Raw genomic sequence first — 22,270 nt, 5'->3', positions numbered from 1 at the left:
TTAAAATAAGAAAACATTTTTTTTAAGTACCTAAAAGTATGTTACATTTCACATTTACAATTAATTTAATTACAGTGAATTTTAAAATCTTGTTAAATTTATATTATTATATTAATGCAAAAACGATTACTATTTACATTTACTATTATTATTTATGTAAATTTTTAATATTTATTATTGAAATTTTTGTTAATGATTTCCTTATTATTTATTAAATTTTGGTTATTATTAATAAGTTTATATTTTTATAGATTTATTTATATTGTTCATCTTCACTTCCCTAAAAAATTCTTGAATCCTCTATAAATAGTTTCCTTCACATCTGTCGCCTGTCAATTGTCTTCGAATTGCATTTGAATGGTCTTTGTTTTCCAGGAATCGCATTGGCCTGGTCAAAAAATGTCGTCTGCATATGGAGCGGCACGTTCCCTGTGCCGACACCTCCAGCGCCACCTTCGCTTCTGCCTGCATCTCCCCCGCCCCCCACTCAACGCAACTGCATGCAAAACTCATATGCATTCATACTTCGTGAATCCTTCAAACAAATTGATATGCCATACAGATGAAGCAGTCAGCTGGAAACAGCGTTGGCTACTGCTGATAAGCGGGTCTCAGCTCGGCGCAGACAATGGGCATTAATGCTCGAGAGCGAGAGTGAAAGCAAGTGCATGAGTTATCAATTTAATTGAGAGCGTTGAGCGAATGGCATGGGAAATACAATGTACACACATTTGTTTGTCTGTAGTGCGCTGATAGGTTCACCTAAAAGTATGCTGCATGTGTGTGTGTGTGTGTGCGAGTGTGTGATTGTGATTGCTCGCAACAGCTGTTTCCAGTTCTCTCCCTTCATCAGTCACTCGCTTTCCAGTTTCAGCGCCACTCACTCTCATTTCAAGTTTTAAGTTAGTGATGAGCGTCACAGAGATCTAATGATAGCAGAAGTACCTGAATACAAAGTTAATTTAAATTCAATAGCCATGTTTTAACACGAAATAGTAATATGCATATATTTTATAACTAGTTTCTTAATTGACTTGTCTTATTAATTCGCTTAGGCTCTTTCGTTAACAGTAAACGATATATATACGATATTCACTGGCAAGCGACCATCTCTAGCAAGCTTTGAGCTCACCTGTGGCTTTTGGTGACTGGCCCTCTTGAAGTAGCGCCGTTGGCCCGGTCACAATCAGTATCAATTCGCCCGCGAAAACGGTTAAATCGTTGAAGCGCGAGACATTCGATTGCGCTACGTGAGTAGAAAGAACTCGACGAACGAGAGCAAAGCAGAAATAACAACAAGAGTACCTACTACTGCGTCTACTATTACAACTACAACTACAAAAAACTAAAACAAAAAGAGCAGCAGCAACAACAACAGCTACAAATTATTTTACGTGCGCATGCGTCTCACACTTTATCTTCGCAATTCGCCTTCGCCGTTGTCGCCGCCTTCGCCGTCACCGTCGCCGTTACCGTTGCCTTCGCCGTTGCTGTCTCTGTCACTCGCGCACTTCTCACTTATCTTTGCTGTTGATTGATTTCGACTCCAAACATCAGCTCGCCTGTGCGTACGTGAATTTGCATGTGTGTAGGTGTGCATGCGAAATACGTAAAGAAAACAGAAATTGAATCAAATACAATTGAATAAAATAAATTTAATTCAATTTAAAGAGCAATAGATAAAAAAAAAGAAGAAAAACAGTGCACAGCCATAATAACAAAGCTATAAATAGTAAGGGCATTAAAACTTTTGCCAACAACAAAACTAAACTAAACACAGACTCACACACACACGCGTGCGCTCACCCATACTCGCTCACTTTAACGGATTGTTTATTTAAGCGGTAAGTTGAGGAGCTGTCAAACGCACAATTTGCATGCAAAACTGCATCGAAGCGAAAAAGTTTATGCAATGCCTGCCTGTGCATGTCAAACTGTACGGCAATGATGTCGCACGGCCTTGGCATAGTTTTAAAGTCCTGCTCAGTGCTCGAGGGGCCAGCAAATAAATTTAATGTGAATTGTGCCACAAACTGAAATGGAAATTTATGGAACTAAATTAGATTTGATAATACAAATTAATTATTTTTTAATATAAATAAATTCAATTAAATTCTGTTTGATAATTTGATATATGCTCGGAATTATATAAAAATGAATGTAATATAATATATTATTATATGTATATTGTTTGTTTAGGCTTTTCAGTTCAGCTAATGTTTTGAGGTTCCGCACAGTTTGAAATGTTGCCAAATAAAAAAACTTGAAAAGGAAAGCAATAAATTTTTGAGAAAATAAGGGTTCATTTAAATTAACATTTTTGTTTTCTTCTAAGTGTTGACACATTATATCTAATTTCGATGCATATTAAAAAATAATTACATTTTCTAAAATAGCATTTTAAGAGAGCTTTAAAAACAGTTTAAGGCGCACTGACTCAAATTATATATTTTAGTGAATTTGGGTGCGCGCACTTAATTATATATAACTAAATGCAGCAAAAACGAAATGCATTTTTCAATAGTAAAAACAGTTTGTAGTAAATGTATATAAATACATACATATATATATTATTATGATCTCTTCTGTTAGCTGTATTATTGGCACACGCAATGCGGCTCAAAATTGTTTGTTTTTGTTTTTTGTTGTCTGTTTTTGTTTCTGTGAGCAATCAACCTTAAAAGCCGCACGCTAAATAAACTAAATGTGCAATAAACATTAAACATTTTTTAGCCATAGCAAAATGTGTTGCCCTGTTAACTGTTAACTGCTTTTAATGGCCATAGTCAAACGGCAGCAACAACTTGCATAATCCGTAATTGTTTTGATTTATTTCTCTGTTACGGCTCCTTATGCCCCGCTTGTTGCGTGTGCTGTTGTTGTTGTTGTTGTTGTTGTTAGTGTTATTAGTCTTGTTGCCACGTTCATGCACACGCCGCTGTCCAACACTATCCCCTTGCAGCCCACCCTCTCTCTTTCTCTCTACCTCTCTCTTTCTCTCTGTTGCACATTGCATAAGGCCAAATGCGACATGCATGCGATTTTATACAGATACTTATATATATAGACATTTCTCGGTATTTTTGTACCTGGACACATAAAGAGGGAATTACAGTTTTATCACGAGCTATGTTGACCATATAAAGTATTTATATTCTTATCTATATAATATATAAATATGGGTAAACTTCTTTTTAATGTCAATTATGATTGATCATCCATTATATGCAATAATAATATATAATTATATTATTTTGTATACAAAAAAAATTATCGGAATGCTATTGTTGAAGGTCAGAATTATTTATTTTTAATTATATTATTTTTCAATTGATTAATAATTTATTATTTGTTTATGACTACATTTTCTATATAATCATATTATTATGATATTTTCAAATACTTCCTTCAACCTTTTGTTACGTTATTGATAGAATATTTATTAGATAAGATTTGATAAGAATCTAAAAAAATATCTAAATAAAAAAAAAAAAAAAAAAAAAAAAAAAAAAAATAATGCATTATATATCAATGAAAATATATATTGATATATAATTGTTTAAAGATTCCTAACTAAAATATTAGATCTTTAGTTAGTTTTACTTATATATATTTATCTATTATTTATTTTTAATTCTTTAATGGCATTTGTGGGGCTTACTGAATTCTCCTAAATTTGTAAGAACATTAAACTTGGTAAATAATCATTTTAAGTATTCTACTTACATATTTGATCGAAATATTACAAAAATACTATAGGCTTCTTTTACCTATTCCTGCCCACCTATTTCTTAGGGTATTTAATTGTCGACTTTCCTATATTTAGTTTGGTCTATTTACAATTCGCTTTTTACTTGTCTTGGGGTTTTTCATGGCGCAGGCGTGCCAGTGCCACGCCGCACTACCCTCCACGACGATCTTGGTTGGAATTTCAGCTATGCCTCGCAGCAGGTTTCGTCAACGCGTTTTTTTTTTTTATTTTTTCATTTTTTTTAAACTTTTTTTTTTATTTTATTAATTCACCGGTTTAGTTCACCTGATTTCTTGAGTTGTGCATTTTTGTCGCGTGTATTTCTGGTTTTCAAACACTTCTTCTCTCTCTCTCTCTCTCTTTCTTTCTCTCTGTCTCTCTTTCTCTCTCTTTCTCTCTCGCTCTGAGTGTGTTTTCCCCCACTTGGGCTGGCTCTACAACTGTTATCAGTCGCACTCGGTCTTTGCTTTAGATCTATGCTAATTTAATTTATTCTCTTGGCTGTGGTTAAGCGATCAAGTTTAGTATTTAACACGTTACCGTTATGGACTATCGCATTTTGGCACATTCCTCTGCATCCGCATCGAGATGTGCTAATAAAGATAGCTAGATTTCCAAAAATGAAGTCAGAAAATTTCTGACATCTAGAATTAGATTATAAAATGATCTTTGAATAAATGATAATGGAAATACAAGTGAGAAAGTTGCACTCAAACATAAATGACATCATAATGCGCGATTATGGAATTTAAGGAAATACACTTAAGTTATAACATATATGTGTTTATTGCAAACGACAAAAACAAATATATTCCATTCTCTTTTTAGAGTAGCTTGCCTGGTTCATTGTAAATTGAAGCTATAATTGATCTATTTACACTTTGGCATTTATGATATCTAGCATTCTTGAAATACCAAATGTTTGCTTATCACGCTTCTCGCTTCCTTTGCCAAATAGCCTGACTAATCGCATTGGCCATTAACCTTGCCTTAATCAGCATTGCCAACAACTTCAAATCGCTGCTTACTTAGTTAGTTTCCGGTTATTGGGTCTGACACTTACCGAAAGTCTAATAATATCTTCACACATCATGATTCTCTTCTATCTAGATTTTTATTGCTCTACTCTGAAATGAGCCACAAGTTTAAAAATATATAAATATATTTTAGTTTAACTAAATTCTTTAATAGAAATATTAAAATGAACCTCTATTTTCTCATATACATACATATACAAACATATGCGTAAAGAGGCATACAAGTATTCCGTCAGCTTTGAATGAAACAAGTTATAAAAGATAAGTTTCTTTATATTTACTCATCTATTGACTAAGCTTTGTTAAATAACTTTTGCTTGATTCACAAACTAAGTAATCATTAATATATTTATTTTATATATTTTTTACTCGAATCTTTATGGCATGTGCACTCTTCTTCAATACCTCAATAATCTTTGGGTGCAAAGTTTAAAGTGTATATAAGTTTCTTAATGCTTAACTGTTATAAATGTAGTTGCGGCTAGTCATAAAATTCCCATATTTATTCAGTAAAAATTTTTGCATTGCATGTAACTCATTTTGAGTGGCATGTGAATATGTGAACAATTGCTGGAAAGCTGTAAACAATATGGGCCCCAGGCATAACTCTCACATAAAAATAGATAGATAGCAGCTCGATAAATATTACAGACACACACTCACAATTTCCACCAAAGTTTGTTAATTTAACTTTACATCGACTTATAGAAATTTCTCAGTTCTCTACATTGTTAACAGGTTGTATTTTCCTGAGTTTACAGTTATTAGCAATCAATTTTCATATGCAGTCAAGGTCTTGAGAACCCGAGCTGTATTTCTAAGAAAGATAGAAACTTTTGTTGCATCGGCAATTATATAAACAAAATTTGAAGCTAAGCTCATGCTGATCGATGACGCTTAGAAATTTGTCCGTTTCGGTTTTTGGTTAAATGCGTTTCGATCCGGGGAACTTTCGAATTTCGTTACTTATTTCTTTCCTTTATGTTGGAAATATGCATAATTTATACCAAAGAAATATCTGCTTAATTAAATGGATGGACCCTTTCGTCGGCTGTTGCAGCCCCAAAACAAACGAAAACGAAAGCGAGCAACAACCAAAAAATACAAAAAATAAATATGCTTTTTATAAACGACAAAAAAAAAGCATAGAAAGAGAAAGAAAGAAAGAGAGAGGGCGAGAGAGAGATGCCAACAAGTTGTTTTTTGTTTTTTAAAAGACAGTCAAAGAGGAGACGAGAAACGCCTAAAAAGAGCAGAGCCAAACAAGTACAAAACCCAACACACACACATACATATATGTATATATATATATATATATATATATATATAGACAGCGTCACAAGACGAGCCACAAACTGGTTCTAGAATCAATTTTTATTTTCTCAAGCTTAGCGTACAAAAAATAAGAATCCCTCGGCAAACCGAATGCACGAAATATTTTTGAGGCAGCTTCAAAATGAATTTGGTTAACCAACCTCTCAGAACAGGCCAAACCGAAACCAAAACCAAAGCCCAAACCAAAACTGAACCCAACCAGCAGGCTGTCAGGCAACCAGGCAGGCGGTCAGCCAGTCAGCCAGCAGCCAGTTTGTGGCATCCAAGCTGCAGATACGAAAAGTATACGAAAAGTATCTCCCCGTCTGCCCCTCCGTCCGTCTGCCCCTCTGCCCCTCTGTCTCTGCACAGCTTCTAAGCGGCGAGACTTACGTCGCTCTGGGCTCGCAGGCAGACGAGATCTTTATACATTTTATTATTACTTCTCTTGTGGTTGTTGTTGTTGTTGTTGTTGTTGCTGTTTGTTATTGTAGTATGTGCTAAAAGTATCCGCACACTGCCCATGTCGTCCGTTTGGCATTCTATATGTATATATGTATGTATCTCAGAGATACGCGCCTGGTACTAACTATTTGTGTTAAGTTTTTGACCACAACAACAACAACAACAACAACAAAACACAAATTGTTATTGTACATTTGTTCTTTCCATTGTCTTCTATTTTGTATCGTTTCTTTCTTTTTACAAATTTTCATTGTCGCCGCTTTCAGTTTTTAATGCGGTTTTTGTGTAGTCAAAATAGATTGGGTTTTATCTCTTTTGGAACTGTTTGCTGTATTTGATTAACTATCGAATACGCCCAGTTGGTAAACCAAGGCCAAGAGCTTGAGTTCACTCTAAGAACATAATTAGATGGGTAGGTTTTATGAGCACTTATCTTATGGCATCGCATGAACTTCTCATAGATTTCTCTTGAGTGATTCCACAACGCTTTTCGTGCGTTTTCGTAAAGTATTTCAACAGAAGTAGTCCCACAAATTACTTTAAGTGAAAAGAAACAAGATAAAGATTAATATAGGATAATTAAGTATATTAATTATAAAATTAATTAATATTTAAATTAAACAGCATCAGATATTCGATACGATATTTAATATGAATTCCGCATCATATTCGATATTCCAGCATACAAGTTGCATACGATATTCGTATGGATTATGGCATAGGATATTTTACATGGGGTATTTTACATGTTCCATGAGTTGCATACGATATTCGCTATGAGTTACATACGATATTCGTTTGAGTCGCATACGGTACTCGCTATTCGTTTCGAGCAGCTTTCGGTATTCGATATGAGTAGCATACAATATTCGATACAAATAGCATACGATATTTGCTGCATTAGATATTCACTATGAGTTGCATACGATATTCGATTTGAGCGGCAAACAATGTTCGATACGACTTGCATACGATATTCGCTGAGCTGCTTACGATATTCGGCATGAGTTGCATCTGATATTGGCCAGTCGTATATAGAAACATACGATATTCGATATCATATGAGCAGCATACGATATTCCCTATGGTTCCCCGCAACGTTTAATAAGAGAGGTATCCGATATTAACCATGTGCGATATTTGACTTTTAATAATTTCACAAAGCATGCTGACAACATTTTCAATATTTGATTTCAAAAACAATTTTAATCATGAATAATATAAATAATTTTAATCCGATCGATTGTAATCCTAAATGATCGAGATTCGTTGACATTCGCATTAATTCAATCGAGTGTTTATTTTTACACAATGAAATAAAAAGATATTTAGAGTTCATTTGCATTTAACGTCTGGTATTTGTTAATAATTTATGCGATTCCTTAAATATGTAAAATAAAATATATTTATATCTTTTATGAGAAGCCCGACAAAGTGATGAATAAAGCATTTACATAGTTTTCATGTAGAAAGATTGTAACTTGAACTTACGATCAGATTTCGATGCTTTCGAGATGATCTCATCCGCGCAGCCCACACAGTTTACAGACTTGACGCTCAAAATAATTTTATTAAAACCAATTACGCATTAAATATAACTTCTTTTTTTTTTTTTATTTTTACTTTATTTGCACACTTTTGTTTACCATTAATTAATAGGTATCTCAAAAAATAAGAAGAAAAAAAAAAAAAAACATTTATTTACGTTCATTGTTTATCATTGCCGCAGTTGGATTAATGTGCTAAATGCTAATGACGATATACAGCTGTGTGCGTGTGTGTGTGTGTGCTTGGCTTGGCTTGCTTGGGCGATGGGGGCGCGGATCGGCTCGGATCGGATCTCGAGATGATCTTCAGTCTCGAGTTGCCTGCAAATTATGCGCGGCAGGTGGCTGCTGCCAGAGTGTGGGGCTGTGACGGGTCACAGTCACATTGTTTGCATTTGTCATTGAATGTCAAACGTGCAATTAGAGAGGCAGAGAGAGAGAGAGGGAAGGAGAGGCGTATAACGTATTTAGAACTAACATAGATAGACTAATGGAATGCCCTATGCAAAGCAACAGCAATGGAGCGAATTTGAGTCTACCAAGTGTACTTAAGAGACAGGAGAGAGATCATACGAAGATTATGAAATTCTTGTGCAATCATATTATAATCTTAAATGTTAAGTGAAATCTCCATTAGAGCAAAACAAGAAGCTTTTAATATAATAAACTCTTAGTTGACCCAAATGTTTAATATGAATTGTCAACTTTGACAAAGATATTTTCTAAAATGTAAAAAAAAAAAAAATAAATAAAAAATAAAAAATGGACCCATTGGGCTTATGCTACAGGGCATCTACAATATTCATAACCAGTTTCACACATAGTTTCCCATGGCTGTAAGAAAAACTTTGCTAACCATTCTCAATGCCAGTCACTCAGCCAGAAACCAGGGGACGGCGACAATCTCTGCCCCAGCGATTGGGTCTCTTCGTCGGGCGCATCTTGAGAGCTGCTAATGAGTTTTTGTCGCTCGCTGCCCGAGGGCAATGTGTGAAGATCTTTGTAAGTGATTCATGCACGAGTGCGAGTAATTGCACTTTCCAAAAGAAAAAAAGCAGAAAAAAATAAACTAAGAAAAAAAAAAAATAATTAAATAAGTAAATACTAAATAATACAAAAAATGAGAAGTAACCCAACCAGGTGCTAATCAAAACTGTCAGCTCACTTACAAAGCTCCATTAATTTTTCTTGACGTCATCTTTAAAAACTCTTAATAATTGTTTTCAGTGTAAAATGCTCAAATCTCAGCGAGCTACTTGCGCTTCAATGAAAATCCGCATGGCGCGCGATAAGATAATTTACAGCCTAGACACTGAAAATGAAGAGCTCAAATTTTTGCCTAATAAATAAATATAGACATTTTTTATTTTGAGCGCTCTTTGAGGCATGCCAACTAAATTAAATCTGCATTAAGTTGTTGTCGATAAGAAAAACAAAGGCGAAGTAAACATAAATCATAATAAAAGTTAACAAAGTGATTCGATAGCCGTTGGAATGTGGAGCTATTGGAATGTTGAGTCCTTTGTGGGACGCTAAACTAATAATGTTTAATTGAAGAAATAAGAAAAGTCTAGTGAAGACTCTTCTAAGAACCAATATTCCAATAAAAATTCAAACCTCTAGCTCTTATGAGTTCAGAGATCGATGCGCTCAAGCATATGAACATTGGAAAAGACAGAGCTTAATAATGCTCAGCTCGTCGCCCTGATCAAGAATATAAACATACGGTCTGCCACGCCTACTTCTTTCTGCCCATTATAAGCTTTATACCAAAACCCTTATAGAGTGATTAGCCATTTTCAATAGTCTCAAGTGAGGAGTATATCATCAGAAACTTACAATAGATATGATATGAGTACTCATAGATAAATAGATATTATCGAATTATTTAATAAAGAGTTCTATAATATCTATATCTGAGTGCTCGATCATGTCTATTGTAAGTTTTATCTATTGTAAGTTTTCAGTACTTCCCAAAAATCTTGTCATATTCCATAATTATTTAGCTCGTGCTCAGTTTGTGTTGAGTTAAGAAGAAAAAACAGTAATGCAGCTTCTGTTTGATCACGACTCATGCACTCCCATTTATAGGTGTTGCACACACATTCCCCAATACTGGCTCACATATAGCGCTGGCTCTTGCTGTTGAGTAACATTTAAAAAGAAAACAATTTTACTGCCACTTGAGAATAATAAGTAGCCTGATCCGTAAACACGTATACATGGCCATTTTTATGGGCAGCATATGACCAAATTGAGCACCGCCTGTAGAGATGAAGCAAATGCTATAATGGCTGATCTACCCGATCAGTGTGATCACGTAACATGCGCACACCCAACTCCAATTGCTAATTAGTCAGTTTAACACTGGAATTCATGTGTTTTTCTATAATATATGAAGTGAAAGTTCTGGCCACTTCACCTAGATATGAGCATTTTATATAGAAGATCTCGGCAAAGCACTTGAAAGCAAGGAAATGTCGTCAGCATTTGTTTAATTTATTACGTGGTCTTTTTACTTTTTTTTTTTTTTACTTTTTATTACTTTTGTTTTGTTTTGGTTTGGAACTCTGATAATCGGAATTCTTTTTCGTATTTTCTTTGTTTCAGTTGTTGTATTGTAAATAATTATTGTCATGAGAGTTTAAATAGCTCGTGATGCATCATTTGAAAAAATGTGAAGGGCTTATATAATTTTACTGTTTATAAATGACGTTTGCGCTTTTGCGCTCTGCAGCTGAGTTAATTGCACTACTATTTCGAAAGGCAACAAAATTATATTTTGCTTTCAAAATTATTATTCGATTTTCGTTTGCTAATTTATTTATTTTTATATTTTGAATTTAGCTGTTGATGGCTTTGCTAAGGATTTATTGTGGCAGACAACGTAAACTAATGTAGCTCATTTATAATCGACTTTACGTTTTCTCTAGGTCAAATTTTATGTATTTTATTTGAGGTTGAATTTGTTGTCCAATAGCTCACATTTATGCAATTGATTACCCATCGTTTATAGATATTTGTATATATATATGTGTGTACATAAATATAATGTATTTGTAAATATTTATTTGACAGTTGATAGTTGATATATAAGAAAAGTAAAGTTTATTTTATTTTATTTATTTATTTATTTTTTTTTTTTTAACTACCACTTACTTATCTTACCTATTTTATTAGTTATACTCCAATCATGTGGAAAATGTCTAAATAGCGTTTAGTATATTTTGTTGTGGCAGATAATTATATGAATATAGGGTTTCAGCTATTTGAGCATATCTTGTATACTGTAAGTGTTTAGAGCCGTAGACTTCGTATATGAAGTCTACCTCTAATAATGCCCGATTATCGTAAAGAAGAGCAAAAGCAAACAAAGATATATATACTGTGATAGTCTATACAGATATATTGGCTATATAATAATAAAATGGATAATAATATATAGAAACCTTTTGATAATGCGATTATATTGATCTTTCAATTTATCTCCGTATTCAGGATGTTCAGGGTATTTAATAGTCAGCCTCTTTTCAATACATTCCCCGCACTCTTCATATAAATCTTACTTTATTTATAGATTAAGGTCTTACCTACTTATAATTTTATTATTATCTATATGGTTACATATAAAATGTATGTGTGTATGTATGTACGTAGCTTGTTTATCTGCTGCAATTCTTTGCTGCGGTTATCAATGCTCGCAGTCATCAGACTTCACTTTTAATTAAAATATGTTTATTTCAATATGGTTTGATATAGATGCCACATGCTTAAAAATGCAAAAATAAAAATCGATATTTAATTGATAATATATGTGAGATAATATTTATAATTATACAAAATACAAATTAAAATAAAATTTGTGGGACTATTTACTTGACAACTTTCTTTATTTATCTAAATATAATTAAATTAATAAATTTATCCAAGCAAGCCTTTTCATCTAGCCATGCGAATTCATTCATGACTTTGTTATCTCCGGCTACAATAAATTTAGATCTTATTCATTAATCTCAGGGGAATGACTCATTCCGCTGCTATGTTGTGAGCACATGAATGTCATAATACTCATTCAAACAATTCATTTCATAATGTCAACTCTCAGCCGAAGTATGTCAACTGAAATTCCCCGAAACGAATTCAAGAACAATATGTACTTAAGTTATTTCTCATAATGTACGAAAATAGTTACTCGAAATTGCGCCCCGTTCGGTTCGGTTCGGTTCAGTTATCTAATAATAAATTCCAGTGTGCTGCCCTGCGGGGCTTGGGCGGCACTTCCTTTATTATAGCTCGCTTATCAGTTTCAATTTGCATGAGGCTTTTGAGAACGTGCTAATATTTGATTTAAAGTAGCGCGCGACACGAGCGAGCTAATTAATTTGCGAGCTAACAAAAAGTATTTCTCAAAAACACCAAATAAATGCAAATTATGATTTGACGCTGCTATACAAATATTGTATGTATGTATATTGTGTGTGCATAAACTATATATTTGCAAATATGTTGCGAGCCATTCTCGCATTACGAGTTTCCGTTTAATTGTGCAACACGTCCGCTAAAATCGCCAAGAAAACAAGTAAGAACGTTATGGCTAGACCTTACTGACTGCACGATACTCGTTTAAGGATCCAGAAAAACTAAATTTACTTTAAAATAAATATTTATCTTATGTTAATTGTTGATGATCTATTACTAATATAACTTGAAGATTATTAAAATTTATAGAAATTATATTATGGTTTATTTATGTAATATTTTTACTTAAAAGATTCTCGTTTAAAGATGACATATATTATATGTTAAAGTATAGTTATATGCTAACAATCTTCAAATTCATTTCTGCAGAAAGTATATGCAAATATGTATTCAAAATTTCAAGACTCCAGCTTATGTGTCTATACTTCGAATACCCACTCTATGGCTGTAATGACGGCGTAATGAATTACATTCAGCCAGACGCAGGGCATGACGAAAATTACGCAAAGGAAAATATAATAAAACCGATAACGAAATTACAATCGAAAGTTTCCAGCATAATAAAAAGTTACATCACTATTGATAAAGAGCCCTACATTTCTCATTAACTCTGCTAGATTCGAGTCAGACTTTGAATTCCAAAATATTTCGCTGGGAACTCTCTCTCTCTCCCCCTCTCCCTCTTCATACCAAGAACTTTCGAGTCACGGTGCTTACAGTAGTATATACCCCACTTGAAACTTTTGCGAACGGTGTTTAAATATTTCCAACAATAGTTTTTAACGGCAATCAAATGTCTCTGTTTTTTTTTAAGCACATTTGTCATGTGCGCTCAGAGTGGTGAGTAGATGTAGACGGATATAGAATCGGACATTGGGGCGGACAGGTGGACAGACAGACTGACAAACTACCTGTGCTACTACCTGTGCTGATGCCTAACGGCTAATTTGTTTTAATGATGAGAAACCGCTTAAATAAACAAACAACAAATACAATGGGAGGCTGTTGTCGCCCGTAGCCGTTCATGCGGGTATTCACTGTGCTCCAAAGACGTGGGCAGGCAAAGGGGCGGAGGAAGTGGGGCATATTTCTCCATTGTGTGCATTTATGAATGTGTGTGTATGTACTTCATGCTTGATTGCAAATTCAATTAAAGTTTTGCGCACATTTCCTCAACCCTGGTGGGGGGCTGAGGGGGGCTTGATTGAAAAAGCCCTAAAAGCTTGAGCGCTGTCCAGCAGAATTCTGAATTTTGCCCACAAAATTATGAATAATATATATATTGTATATAAAACCATCAAGTAAACTCTTTTGACAGTCTCTTGTCTATTCAACATTAGCAACAAAAACTATTATTAAAATGCACATTTTATACAACATATTTGGCATTTGTTTACTAAATTGTTTTTCATGTCAATTAGTTGAAAATTGTTAATATGTGCATATAAATATATGTACATCTATATATAAATATAATAATTAATAAAAGAAATCATTATTTATTAGCAATATTTAAAATGTTTTTAAGCTTCTTAGCAATATAAGACTTAATGAAGTTTTATTTTCGCCATTTATAATATACAATTAAAATATTTCATTATAGCTCTGATAATCTATGTTTATTTACTATTATATTCAAATTTATGCATAATTTAAATGCTAAATTAATAAGCATATATTCATGATATATATTGGCATATATGTATGTATGTATTTATGAATATTTTGTAGCTATCAAGTATTTTTTAAATACTAAAAATGTATTTTTGTGATACTAAATATTTATTTTCAAACCAATTCAATTCTATTGAAGTTATTGTATTATCCTATTAAAACTCTTTAATACTATATTATATATTATACTATATATTCTTTATAATATTCCTTAGTATATACTTCGTATTATCGTATATTAATTCATTTCTATATATTATTTATAATTAGGAATTATTATATATTTCGCAGTATTATCTTATCTTAATTTCTTCGAAAAATATTCTAGCCAATTAATTCATCTAAAGCATTCGCACAAATCTGCTTGAGTTATCTTAAATCAGCTTAAAACATTTCATCGCAGGCTTTTCACATACATTTGAATATTCTTAGATATTTATTATGAAGGCAACAATTTTTTGTTGCGTGCATCGCGCATTAACTTCAAAGCCTTTTAGAACTCCAATGACCCTGAACTTACGGTTGAACAGGTACAAGCCCAAAATGTCAAGAGAACAGCTCTCGCAGCTGGTATTTCGTTGCGGCACTTCCTTTATATTTATTTACGCTTGAAGTTCAATTATAAAACAACCAACTAAGAAGAAGAAGAAGATGAGGGGAAACTGAATAAACATATTTTTATACATAATCATTTATTTGTTGTCTGTGAATCAGCTTTGGGAAGCAAATGCCTGTAAGATTTATGGCTACGCAACGGGCGGGCAGGTAAAAACTCGTAATTGAAGCCCTGTGAATTAACATTTGCTTTTTCTGATCGGTTCTGTTGAATGGCGACCCGCCCCCTTGCACCCCTGCGACGCCTTCTCATGCTGCTTGCTGAATTCATTATATACAAATTCTGTTGTTCAAGTTTTAAGATGCGCTCAATAGACGACCTTGACTTGCCAGCCAGACAATCAAATACAACGCGCCCCCCTCTCAGCCCCTCTCTAGTAAGCGATTTTTAATACTACAGCAAAGGTAAACAATGAAGCGAAATGAGCAACGAATAGCGGGAGAATCAAGCCAAAAATAATACCAATAATAATAATAATAATAATAGCAATTGTACATAGTATATTATTATGTACGTATGTGGGTTTTTAGTACTGTTCGTTGTTTTAGGAAGCGGAACTGACATCTCGCAAAAACGTCACAAGCAGCAGCAAAAAAGTAAATAGAAACATATATTAATAAAAAACAAATATATATAATTGCAATCAGATAATTGATACGCGGAAAGCAACGGCAGCATATATATGATCTATTATGAGTTGAGGCTTAGAGAGAGCGAAATGAAATACAGAAGAGAGGGTAGAGAGTATGTAGAGCTTTTTGAGCTGTCTATGTATATACTTATGTATATATAGACAGCTCTTAAAACTCTCCTTAATCCACACTCTTTACTCTCCTTACTAATCATATATATATATGTATGTATATACATCCATTAAAGGAATTTCCTTCTCAGCCAAACGCTGCTTTTATTCTGAAGTCTAGCTAAGTCGAGCTTAACGATTCTCAGAACTTTATTATGCTGTTAAAAAGTTCTGAAACTTTTGAATAAATGAAAAACATTAAAAGTTATTATTAGACTGTTCGCTGGAAGAATTCGCTTCAATTTAATTTGTGTTAGCTAACAAGATGCAAATCGAATCATCTAATCAGATATTTATAATGAAGCTCTTCTAGCTAAATCCACTTTACTTTAGTGTTGGGTAAATTAAATGTAATAATGAATAATATATCAAATGTAAGTATAACAAATTTGATATATTATATTCGTAAAAAAAAATAAAAAAAAAATAAATAAATAAATAAATAAAATTAAAAAAAAAAAATTAAAAATAAAATAAATAAATAAAAGAAATAAATAAATAAATAAAAATAATAATAATAATAATAAATAAATATATAAAATATATATAAATATTATTAATTAATTAAATTAAAACATATAAAATATAATAAAATATTTTTCTCTATTTAAGGAAACAGATTATTTATATATATTTCTTAATTATTATTTAACTTCCTAATTCTCAAGTCTCATTGAATAAATAATTCTATAAATATAATATATTGAAACAAAAATGTATTTACATGACTTTCAAGTTGACAGCAATTGTTGGCCAAACATAACAGAACCTTTTTTGACAGGTGAAATATGCGCGTAGGTAAGCTCAATAATCAATTGAATAGTTGTTCCACAGCCTATTTAGTTGCATTGTGGCAACTCATGGTATTACCTGTACTTAACGGCAACGAATGGAAGTGCCAAATATATGCCGCAAATCACGTTACCTGACGTAACGCCCACGATAAGAGCCCCCAACAATACAATGGGTATTCTGACCCATGAGCACATGTCAGTGGAATTCCTATTTGGTTTACTTGAAAACAAAAATAGCAGAAGTCTTCAATATATTTAGCAAAAGAGTAACAAAGGCAATTCTTGAGCAGATAAGCAAGAACTGCAGCTGTTGGCTTTTGGCCATGTTACGAATTCATCAATGGGTCAATTGAATTAAACTGGCCTAAACACGTTCAGTGCATAATTCCAAGTCTGTACATGCGCGAAAGATAAGTCAAAGGCGGTTAATACCACAAAGCCTTACAAATTACTCTGAGAATATTCTCTCAGCTGTTTATTGGAGCCATAAATAATATAGAATTTCTTTACCTTTCATCACAATAAAATTTTAATTAGAGAGAAACATGCTTCTAGTTCAGAAAAAAATAAGCAGAATAAAGCAAGCTGAGGCGAGTCAATTGAAACGAGCTTATATCATAGAGCTCATATAGAGCCACGAGTCGTCAAGTGTTTGGAGTATCAAATTGAGTCATTGCTATTGAATTGCTTCATTTGTAGCAACTTGAGAGATTAAAGCGAACGTGGATTAGGCAGAACCAACAGTAAATAATTTATAAATATAATATAGTTGTTTGTGTAGTAATTCAAGTCTTTATTTAGTCTTTCATTTATTGTATACAATTAAACATTTAATCTAATTTCTTGGTATATATTCCATTCCACTTGCAGTCATGTCCACGCCAACCACGCCCAAAACGCCCACACCGCCCACACTGCCGCCGGGCGTGACGAAAGTCTGTCACATCGTGAAGCGGCCGGATTTTGATGGCTATGGCTTCAATCTGCACTCGGAGAAGGTGAAGCCGGGCCAGTTCATTGGCAAGGTGGACGAGAATTCGCCAGCCGAGGCAGCTGGCCTGAAGGAGGGCGATCGCATCCTGGAGGTGAACGGCGTCTCCATTGGCAGCGAGACACACAAGCAGGTGGTGGCGCGCATCAAGGCCATTGCCAACGAGGTGCGACTGCTGCTGATCGATGTGGATGGCAAGGCGAACGAAATGCCACCGAAATCAACATCGCCGACGCCGGCGACCAATGGCAATGCTACTAATAATTGCAGTCCGCCCAGCTATGAGGGTACCAAGCAGGAGCTGCCCGGCGCCAGCGCCAACATCAGCAGCATCAGTGTGACCAGCATGAAGCGCGTCTCCAATGCGAGCAGCACTCAGAGCGGCAGCACAATGAATGCCAGCGACATGGATGTGGTTGACAGGGGTGTGCCCATGGCGCCAGCGCCGGTTGTTGGTGTCGCCCCAGTCTCAGCGCAGAATGGCAGCAAATCGCCAAGCAACAACAACAACAACAGCATCAGCAGCAGCAACAACAACAACAACAACAGCAAAATGATGAGCACTCCGCCACCGCCATCAGCCACGGTGGCCAGCATGAACAACAATGGCAGCGTCTACAGCAGCAGCACCACCACCACCAACAACACCACCAGCACCACCACCAATGGCACCACAAATGTCATGGGCAATGGCAATGGCAGCGCCATGCCCACAACGCCAGCGACAGGCACGAATCGTGCCGGCAGTTTGAATTTGCCGCTGACCGTTGCCGAAATGCGCGCCAAGCTGGCCTCCAGGAAGAAGTACGATCCCAAGAACGAGAGCGTCGATCTGAAAAAGAAATTCGAAATTATACAAAAGCTCTGAGATGCCCAGAATCCAGACCATATAGCATGCACCCAGCATTCGAAACACCGTACTTGTTATTATTTTACACGAAGCGCACAAACGATAAGGTTCGACTATTATTAAATGGCTGGCAGATCCATATCATATATATACCATATATATATATATACATATATTGCCCACATGCTGTGGCATATCTTTCTTTAGCTGCGGCAGGCATAATATACTTTGTAATACTTGATGATGATAAACCTAACTACAGTGTATTTTAGTATGCAAAAGTCACTTATGAATTAAGCAAGCTTTTAATTATTAAATTTAGCCTAAGCTAAATAGCTCAAACCACTCCAGGCCCGTAGACAAAACCCATTGAGATCCAAAACGAAATACGAGAATAATATAAAAAGCTATTTGACATTGCGCCTAGGTATGAAGTAAAGATTTCAAACCCCCCGAATACATTCCCAAGACAAAGAAACAAATATGTTAAAAAATTGCATAATTTTTGCTCATACTTTGTTCTTTTTTTTGATAATTATACTACATATATATATAATAAGATTTTGCTTTGCATTTGCGGCTAGTTCATTGGAAACGTTCGTTAAATCTATTTTATCATATATTTACTATATATATGTATTTAGCTTACTTATGTAATCTTTATACCGTGAATAAAGGAAAATAATACAAAAAAGAAATATTTCTTACTTCTCTTTGGTAACAGAGTGATTTAGTTGGTTAGTAACATATAAACCCACATTATGGAACGGTGTTGAATGTGTGACAACGTCTAGAACTTCATTCTCATGTTCATTCATTCTCTAATTTAATAAAGAATTCATTTTGAATAATATATAATATGACAAATATATATTTGATTCAGAAATGTTAAAATTTATAGAGCAATATATATATGTATATTGCCTTACATCGAAACAAACAGAAAAAGGTCAAATAACAATGATATGGAAATTTCCAATTATTTTGCTAATTTAGAAATTCCCCAATTCTCTTCTTTTTTCATTATCGCTGCTTATCTTAAAATTCCCATAATTTGAATTATATATAGAAATATAAAAATTCCCATAGTTAGCAATATATATGATGCAAATAGAATGATAGCTTATTCTGACACGAGTTTGATTTATGATATACGAACTTTACAACTATTTTTAGCTAAAATGAATCATCAGCTTTGCTGTCGCCAAACTGAAAATGCCTTTAAGTCGCCAGATAAACAGCTGTCATTAGTTTAGAATCGAGGACTAAGACTAAAAATCATGCGGAATCTTAAGTAGATATGGGAATTATATCATAAAGTAAATTCTGAAAAAATATTTCATTAAGACTAAGACTAAAAATCATGCGAAATCTTCAATATATAAATACATATATACATATTGTATTATATACACATAATACACTTGGAGAAAACTCAAAGCACAGTTATTTTTTTTTTTCGGGCTAAGTTTTCTTAGGATGAACCTTTTAAATGTCTCAATAATAAATTTATACTTAAATTTATACTTATTAATTCTTTACTATTTTTACTATGCGATATTAATTATTTTAAGTTTATCAACTGGTAAGGCTATTGACACGAGCGATTGGCAAAGGTGGCGAGCAAACGAAGCGTCAAACAGCTGCACAAATAGATTTAAAGCAAGTGGTTAAAAGCAGGCCGTCAGGCATTTCAGTTAACTTGTAGAATAAGCCATGCAAATCTAAAATACAAAAGACATGAAATGTTATGAAAACAAAATACAAACTCGTTACACATATCTGCGATTGTCTAGCGGCTAAGGGTCAGCGATTTCAAATCGCTGTGAGAACATCAAGTGTTACTCTCAGACATGTTTCAGTGTAAAAAATTCACTTTGTATTGTTAACAATTTGTGTACATAATTGGGCGTGTAACAACCTTAAAACAGGTGTTGGTTTAAATTTAAGCTAAATATTTGCTATAGCTACTCCAACCGCTGCTGCAGATAAAACCATGCTGCAGCCGCAATGAATCAGCATCTCGCTCAGTGTTTGAGCGTCTGCAGCACTACAGCTGCGTCTACTGCTGCTGCAGATTGTACAGTGCAGCGGCCACAATCAACATCTCGTTCAGATAGCCCAGCAGAGGGGCGTGCTGCACGGCGCAGTGATCGAGCATCTTGAACTCTCGCAGTGTGTCGATCGCTTGGCGCAGCTGGGAGCGACAGGCGGGCTCATTCACGCGCAGCGTGGGCAGCTGCAGCTGTGGTGCACGCGTGGAGGTGAGCGCTCCATTCGAGACGGAGAGTGACTGCATGTTGGCTAGTTGACCTGCCAGGCGTTGCTCATCATATTTGCTAAATATGGGCTTGGGCTCCTGTTCGTCCTGTGCTTCGTACTCCTCATCTGTTAGGATATCGTCAGCATTAGCCTTGGGCAAGCGCTTGACGGCTTGGCCTGGCTCTGCGCACAGTGTTAGGTACTTGGGAATGACATCCTTGAAGTTGCTAGCCTCAAACAATTGCAGATCATCGCAGTCGCCGCGATAGGTGTCCGAGACATAGCTTATAATACCTAAAGAGTAATGTCCACTTATATTGCTGTATAGCTCAAATGTCGTTAAACCACTCACCATTCGTGTTGAGACACAGTATAAACTTGTAGCTGCCGCAGCCAAAGTTCAGCTTCTCGCTCAAATCCGTCTCCACGCACTCGATCACCGATCGCACATGCAACATGTTCGCTCTGTACGCCAGCGGCATATGCTTCAGGCGCTCAGAGTAGTGCTTGGCGTCGGGCCAGCGAATCAGGGGTCGCAGGCAGCGTGCCAGCTTGACAATCGTATGCTTAAAGGTTTGCTCCACTTCCAGCTCGCTCAGCTCGAAGAATTCGGCGAGCAGTGCAAAGGGCTCGTTGAGGCGCAGCTTTCGTAGTGCTATGCAGCAGTCGAGATGTGAGAGATTTGCGTATTTGCATATGTGGCGCTTGAACAGCGGCAAATGGGCGCTGGATACGCCCAAGTGCAATGTGGGTGCCATGTCAATGGATCCCAGAGTCATGCTGCGCATCGTACGCTGGGGCATATCGCGTTTCAGGAAGACCGCCTGACGCACGGCAGACGTGACTGCGGGCGCAGCGGCTGGAGCTGATGCCATTGCGCCTGCAGCCGTAGCTGGGCTATTGGACGTGGCTAACGGCTGTCTGGTGGTTGCTTTTATAATCGTATTGGGCGGCAGTGAACTAATTGCAGCGCCTAAAGATTCCTTTCTAATGTTGATCAACGGTGAGGACGTTTGCCAGGAGAGCGTGGGAGAAGATGAGCTGCCATAGCCGCTCGATTGGTTCACAAACTTGGGGGCCTTTACCAACGCAGATGCTACGGAAGATATATGAACTTGGTAATGTAAGTCGTGCTTACAATAATAGGCAAATTAGATAAACCTGGAGTTGTGGCGCTGGTCGAGGCTCGTTTCATGCTTGTCCTGATGATAGCTCCGGCAGGTATTTTGCCGAGCGCAATGCTGCCGCCTGCTATCTTCTGTAATGCATTGTTCAGTTTCAGTTTCAATAAAATAATACACAAATTGTATTCTAATATTCCTTAAATGTAATCAGAACGCCCAGTGCGTTGCCGGACCGCCTCGAAACAGCTGTTTGTGGTAGCATTAAGTTAGTATATAGATATGTGTGCTATACCTTGACAGCTTGCTGTTGCTGCACTTCAATTTTAGGTCTAAATATCATGGTGGGCGTAATGGGCTGAACGCCATCAGCTGTTTTTCGATATTTCACTATAGTCAGCGACATTTTTTGTAGCACAGATCCGCAAACGGTCTATATATGTATTGCACTTTTCGCGAAAAAATATTGCACTTTATTTTCAGAGCGAGCCAATCGTAGCGATACTGCTCAATGGCAGACACTATCGATGAGTCTGCTTTCGATATGCGCAGCGTTGCGCAGCTATC

At 35.4% G+C, this 22,270-nt stretch overlaps 2 protein-coding genes across 2 annotated transcripts; one reads left to right on the top strand and one right to left on the bottom strand.

The window, feature by feature from the left end:
* The first annotated feature begins 1,190 nt into the window (after window positions 1-1,190).
* On the top strand, window positions 1,191-19,018 carry LOC6580497 (Na(+)/H(+) exchange regulatory cofactor NHE-RF1). Its single transcript, XM_002006299.4, has 2 exons — window positions 1,191-1,844; window positions 17,350-19,018. The coding sequence occupies exon 2, from the start codon at window positions 17,352-17,354 to the stop codon at window positions 18,336-18,338; it is 987 nt and encodes a 328-aa protein (XP_002006335.1). The 5' UTR covers window positions 1,191-1,844; window positions 17,350-17,351; the 3' UTR covers window positions 18,339-19,018.
* Window positions 19,019-20,176: 1,158 nt separating this feature from the next.
* LOC6580496 lies at window positions 20,177-22,228 on the bottom strand. Its single transcript, XM_002006298.4, has 4 exons — window positions 21,999-22,228; window positions 21,744-21,840; window positions 20,935-21,678; window positions 20,177-20,876 (listed from the first exon to the last, which is right to left on the bottom strand). Exons 1-4 carry the CDS (start codon window positions 22,107-22,109, stop codon window positions 20,383-20,385), a joined length of 1,446 nt encoding a protein of 481 aa, XP_002006334.1. The 5' UTR covers window positions 22,110-22,228; the 3' UTR covers window positions 20,177-20,382.
* Window positions 22,229-22,270: the final 42 nt, after the last annotated feature.

The sequence above is a fragment of the Drosophila mojavensis genome, unplaced genomic scaffold, assembly GCF_018153725.1.
Source record: "Drosophila mojavensis isolate 15081-1352.22 unplaced genomic scaffold, ASM1815372v1 contig_81, whole genome shotgun sequence".
Lineage (NCBI taxonomy): Eukaryota > Metazoa > Arthropoda > Insecta > Diptera > Drosophilidae > Drosophila > Drosophila mojavensis.
This window is presented reverse-complemented; position numbering and strand designations above follow the sequence as displayed.

Bases quoted from the DNA above. Each gene is read 5' to 3' on its own strand.
- LOC6580496 (XM_002006298.4), bottom strand. From the start codon at position 22,109: ATGTCGCTGACTATAGTGAAATATCGAAAAACAGCTGATGGCGTTCAG. The intron at 21,841-21,998 runs GTATAGCACACA...AATGCATTACAG, and splicing joins AGCAACAGCAAGCTGTCAAG to AAGATAGCAGGCGGCAGCAT. The intron at 20,877-20,934 runs GTGAGTGGTTTA...ATTACTCTTTAG, and splicing joins ACTGTGTCTCAACACGAATG to GTATTATAAGCTATGTCTCG.
- LOC6580497 (XM_002006299.4), top strand. From the start codon at position 17,352: ATGTCCACGCCAACCACGCCCAAAACGCCCACACCGCCCACACTGCCG.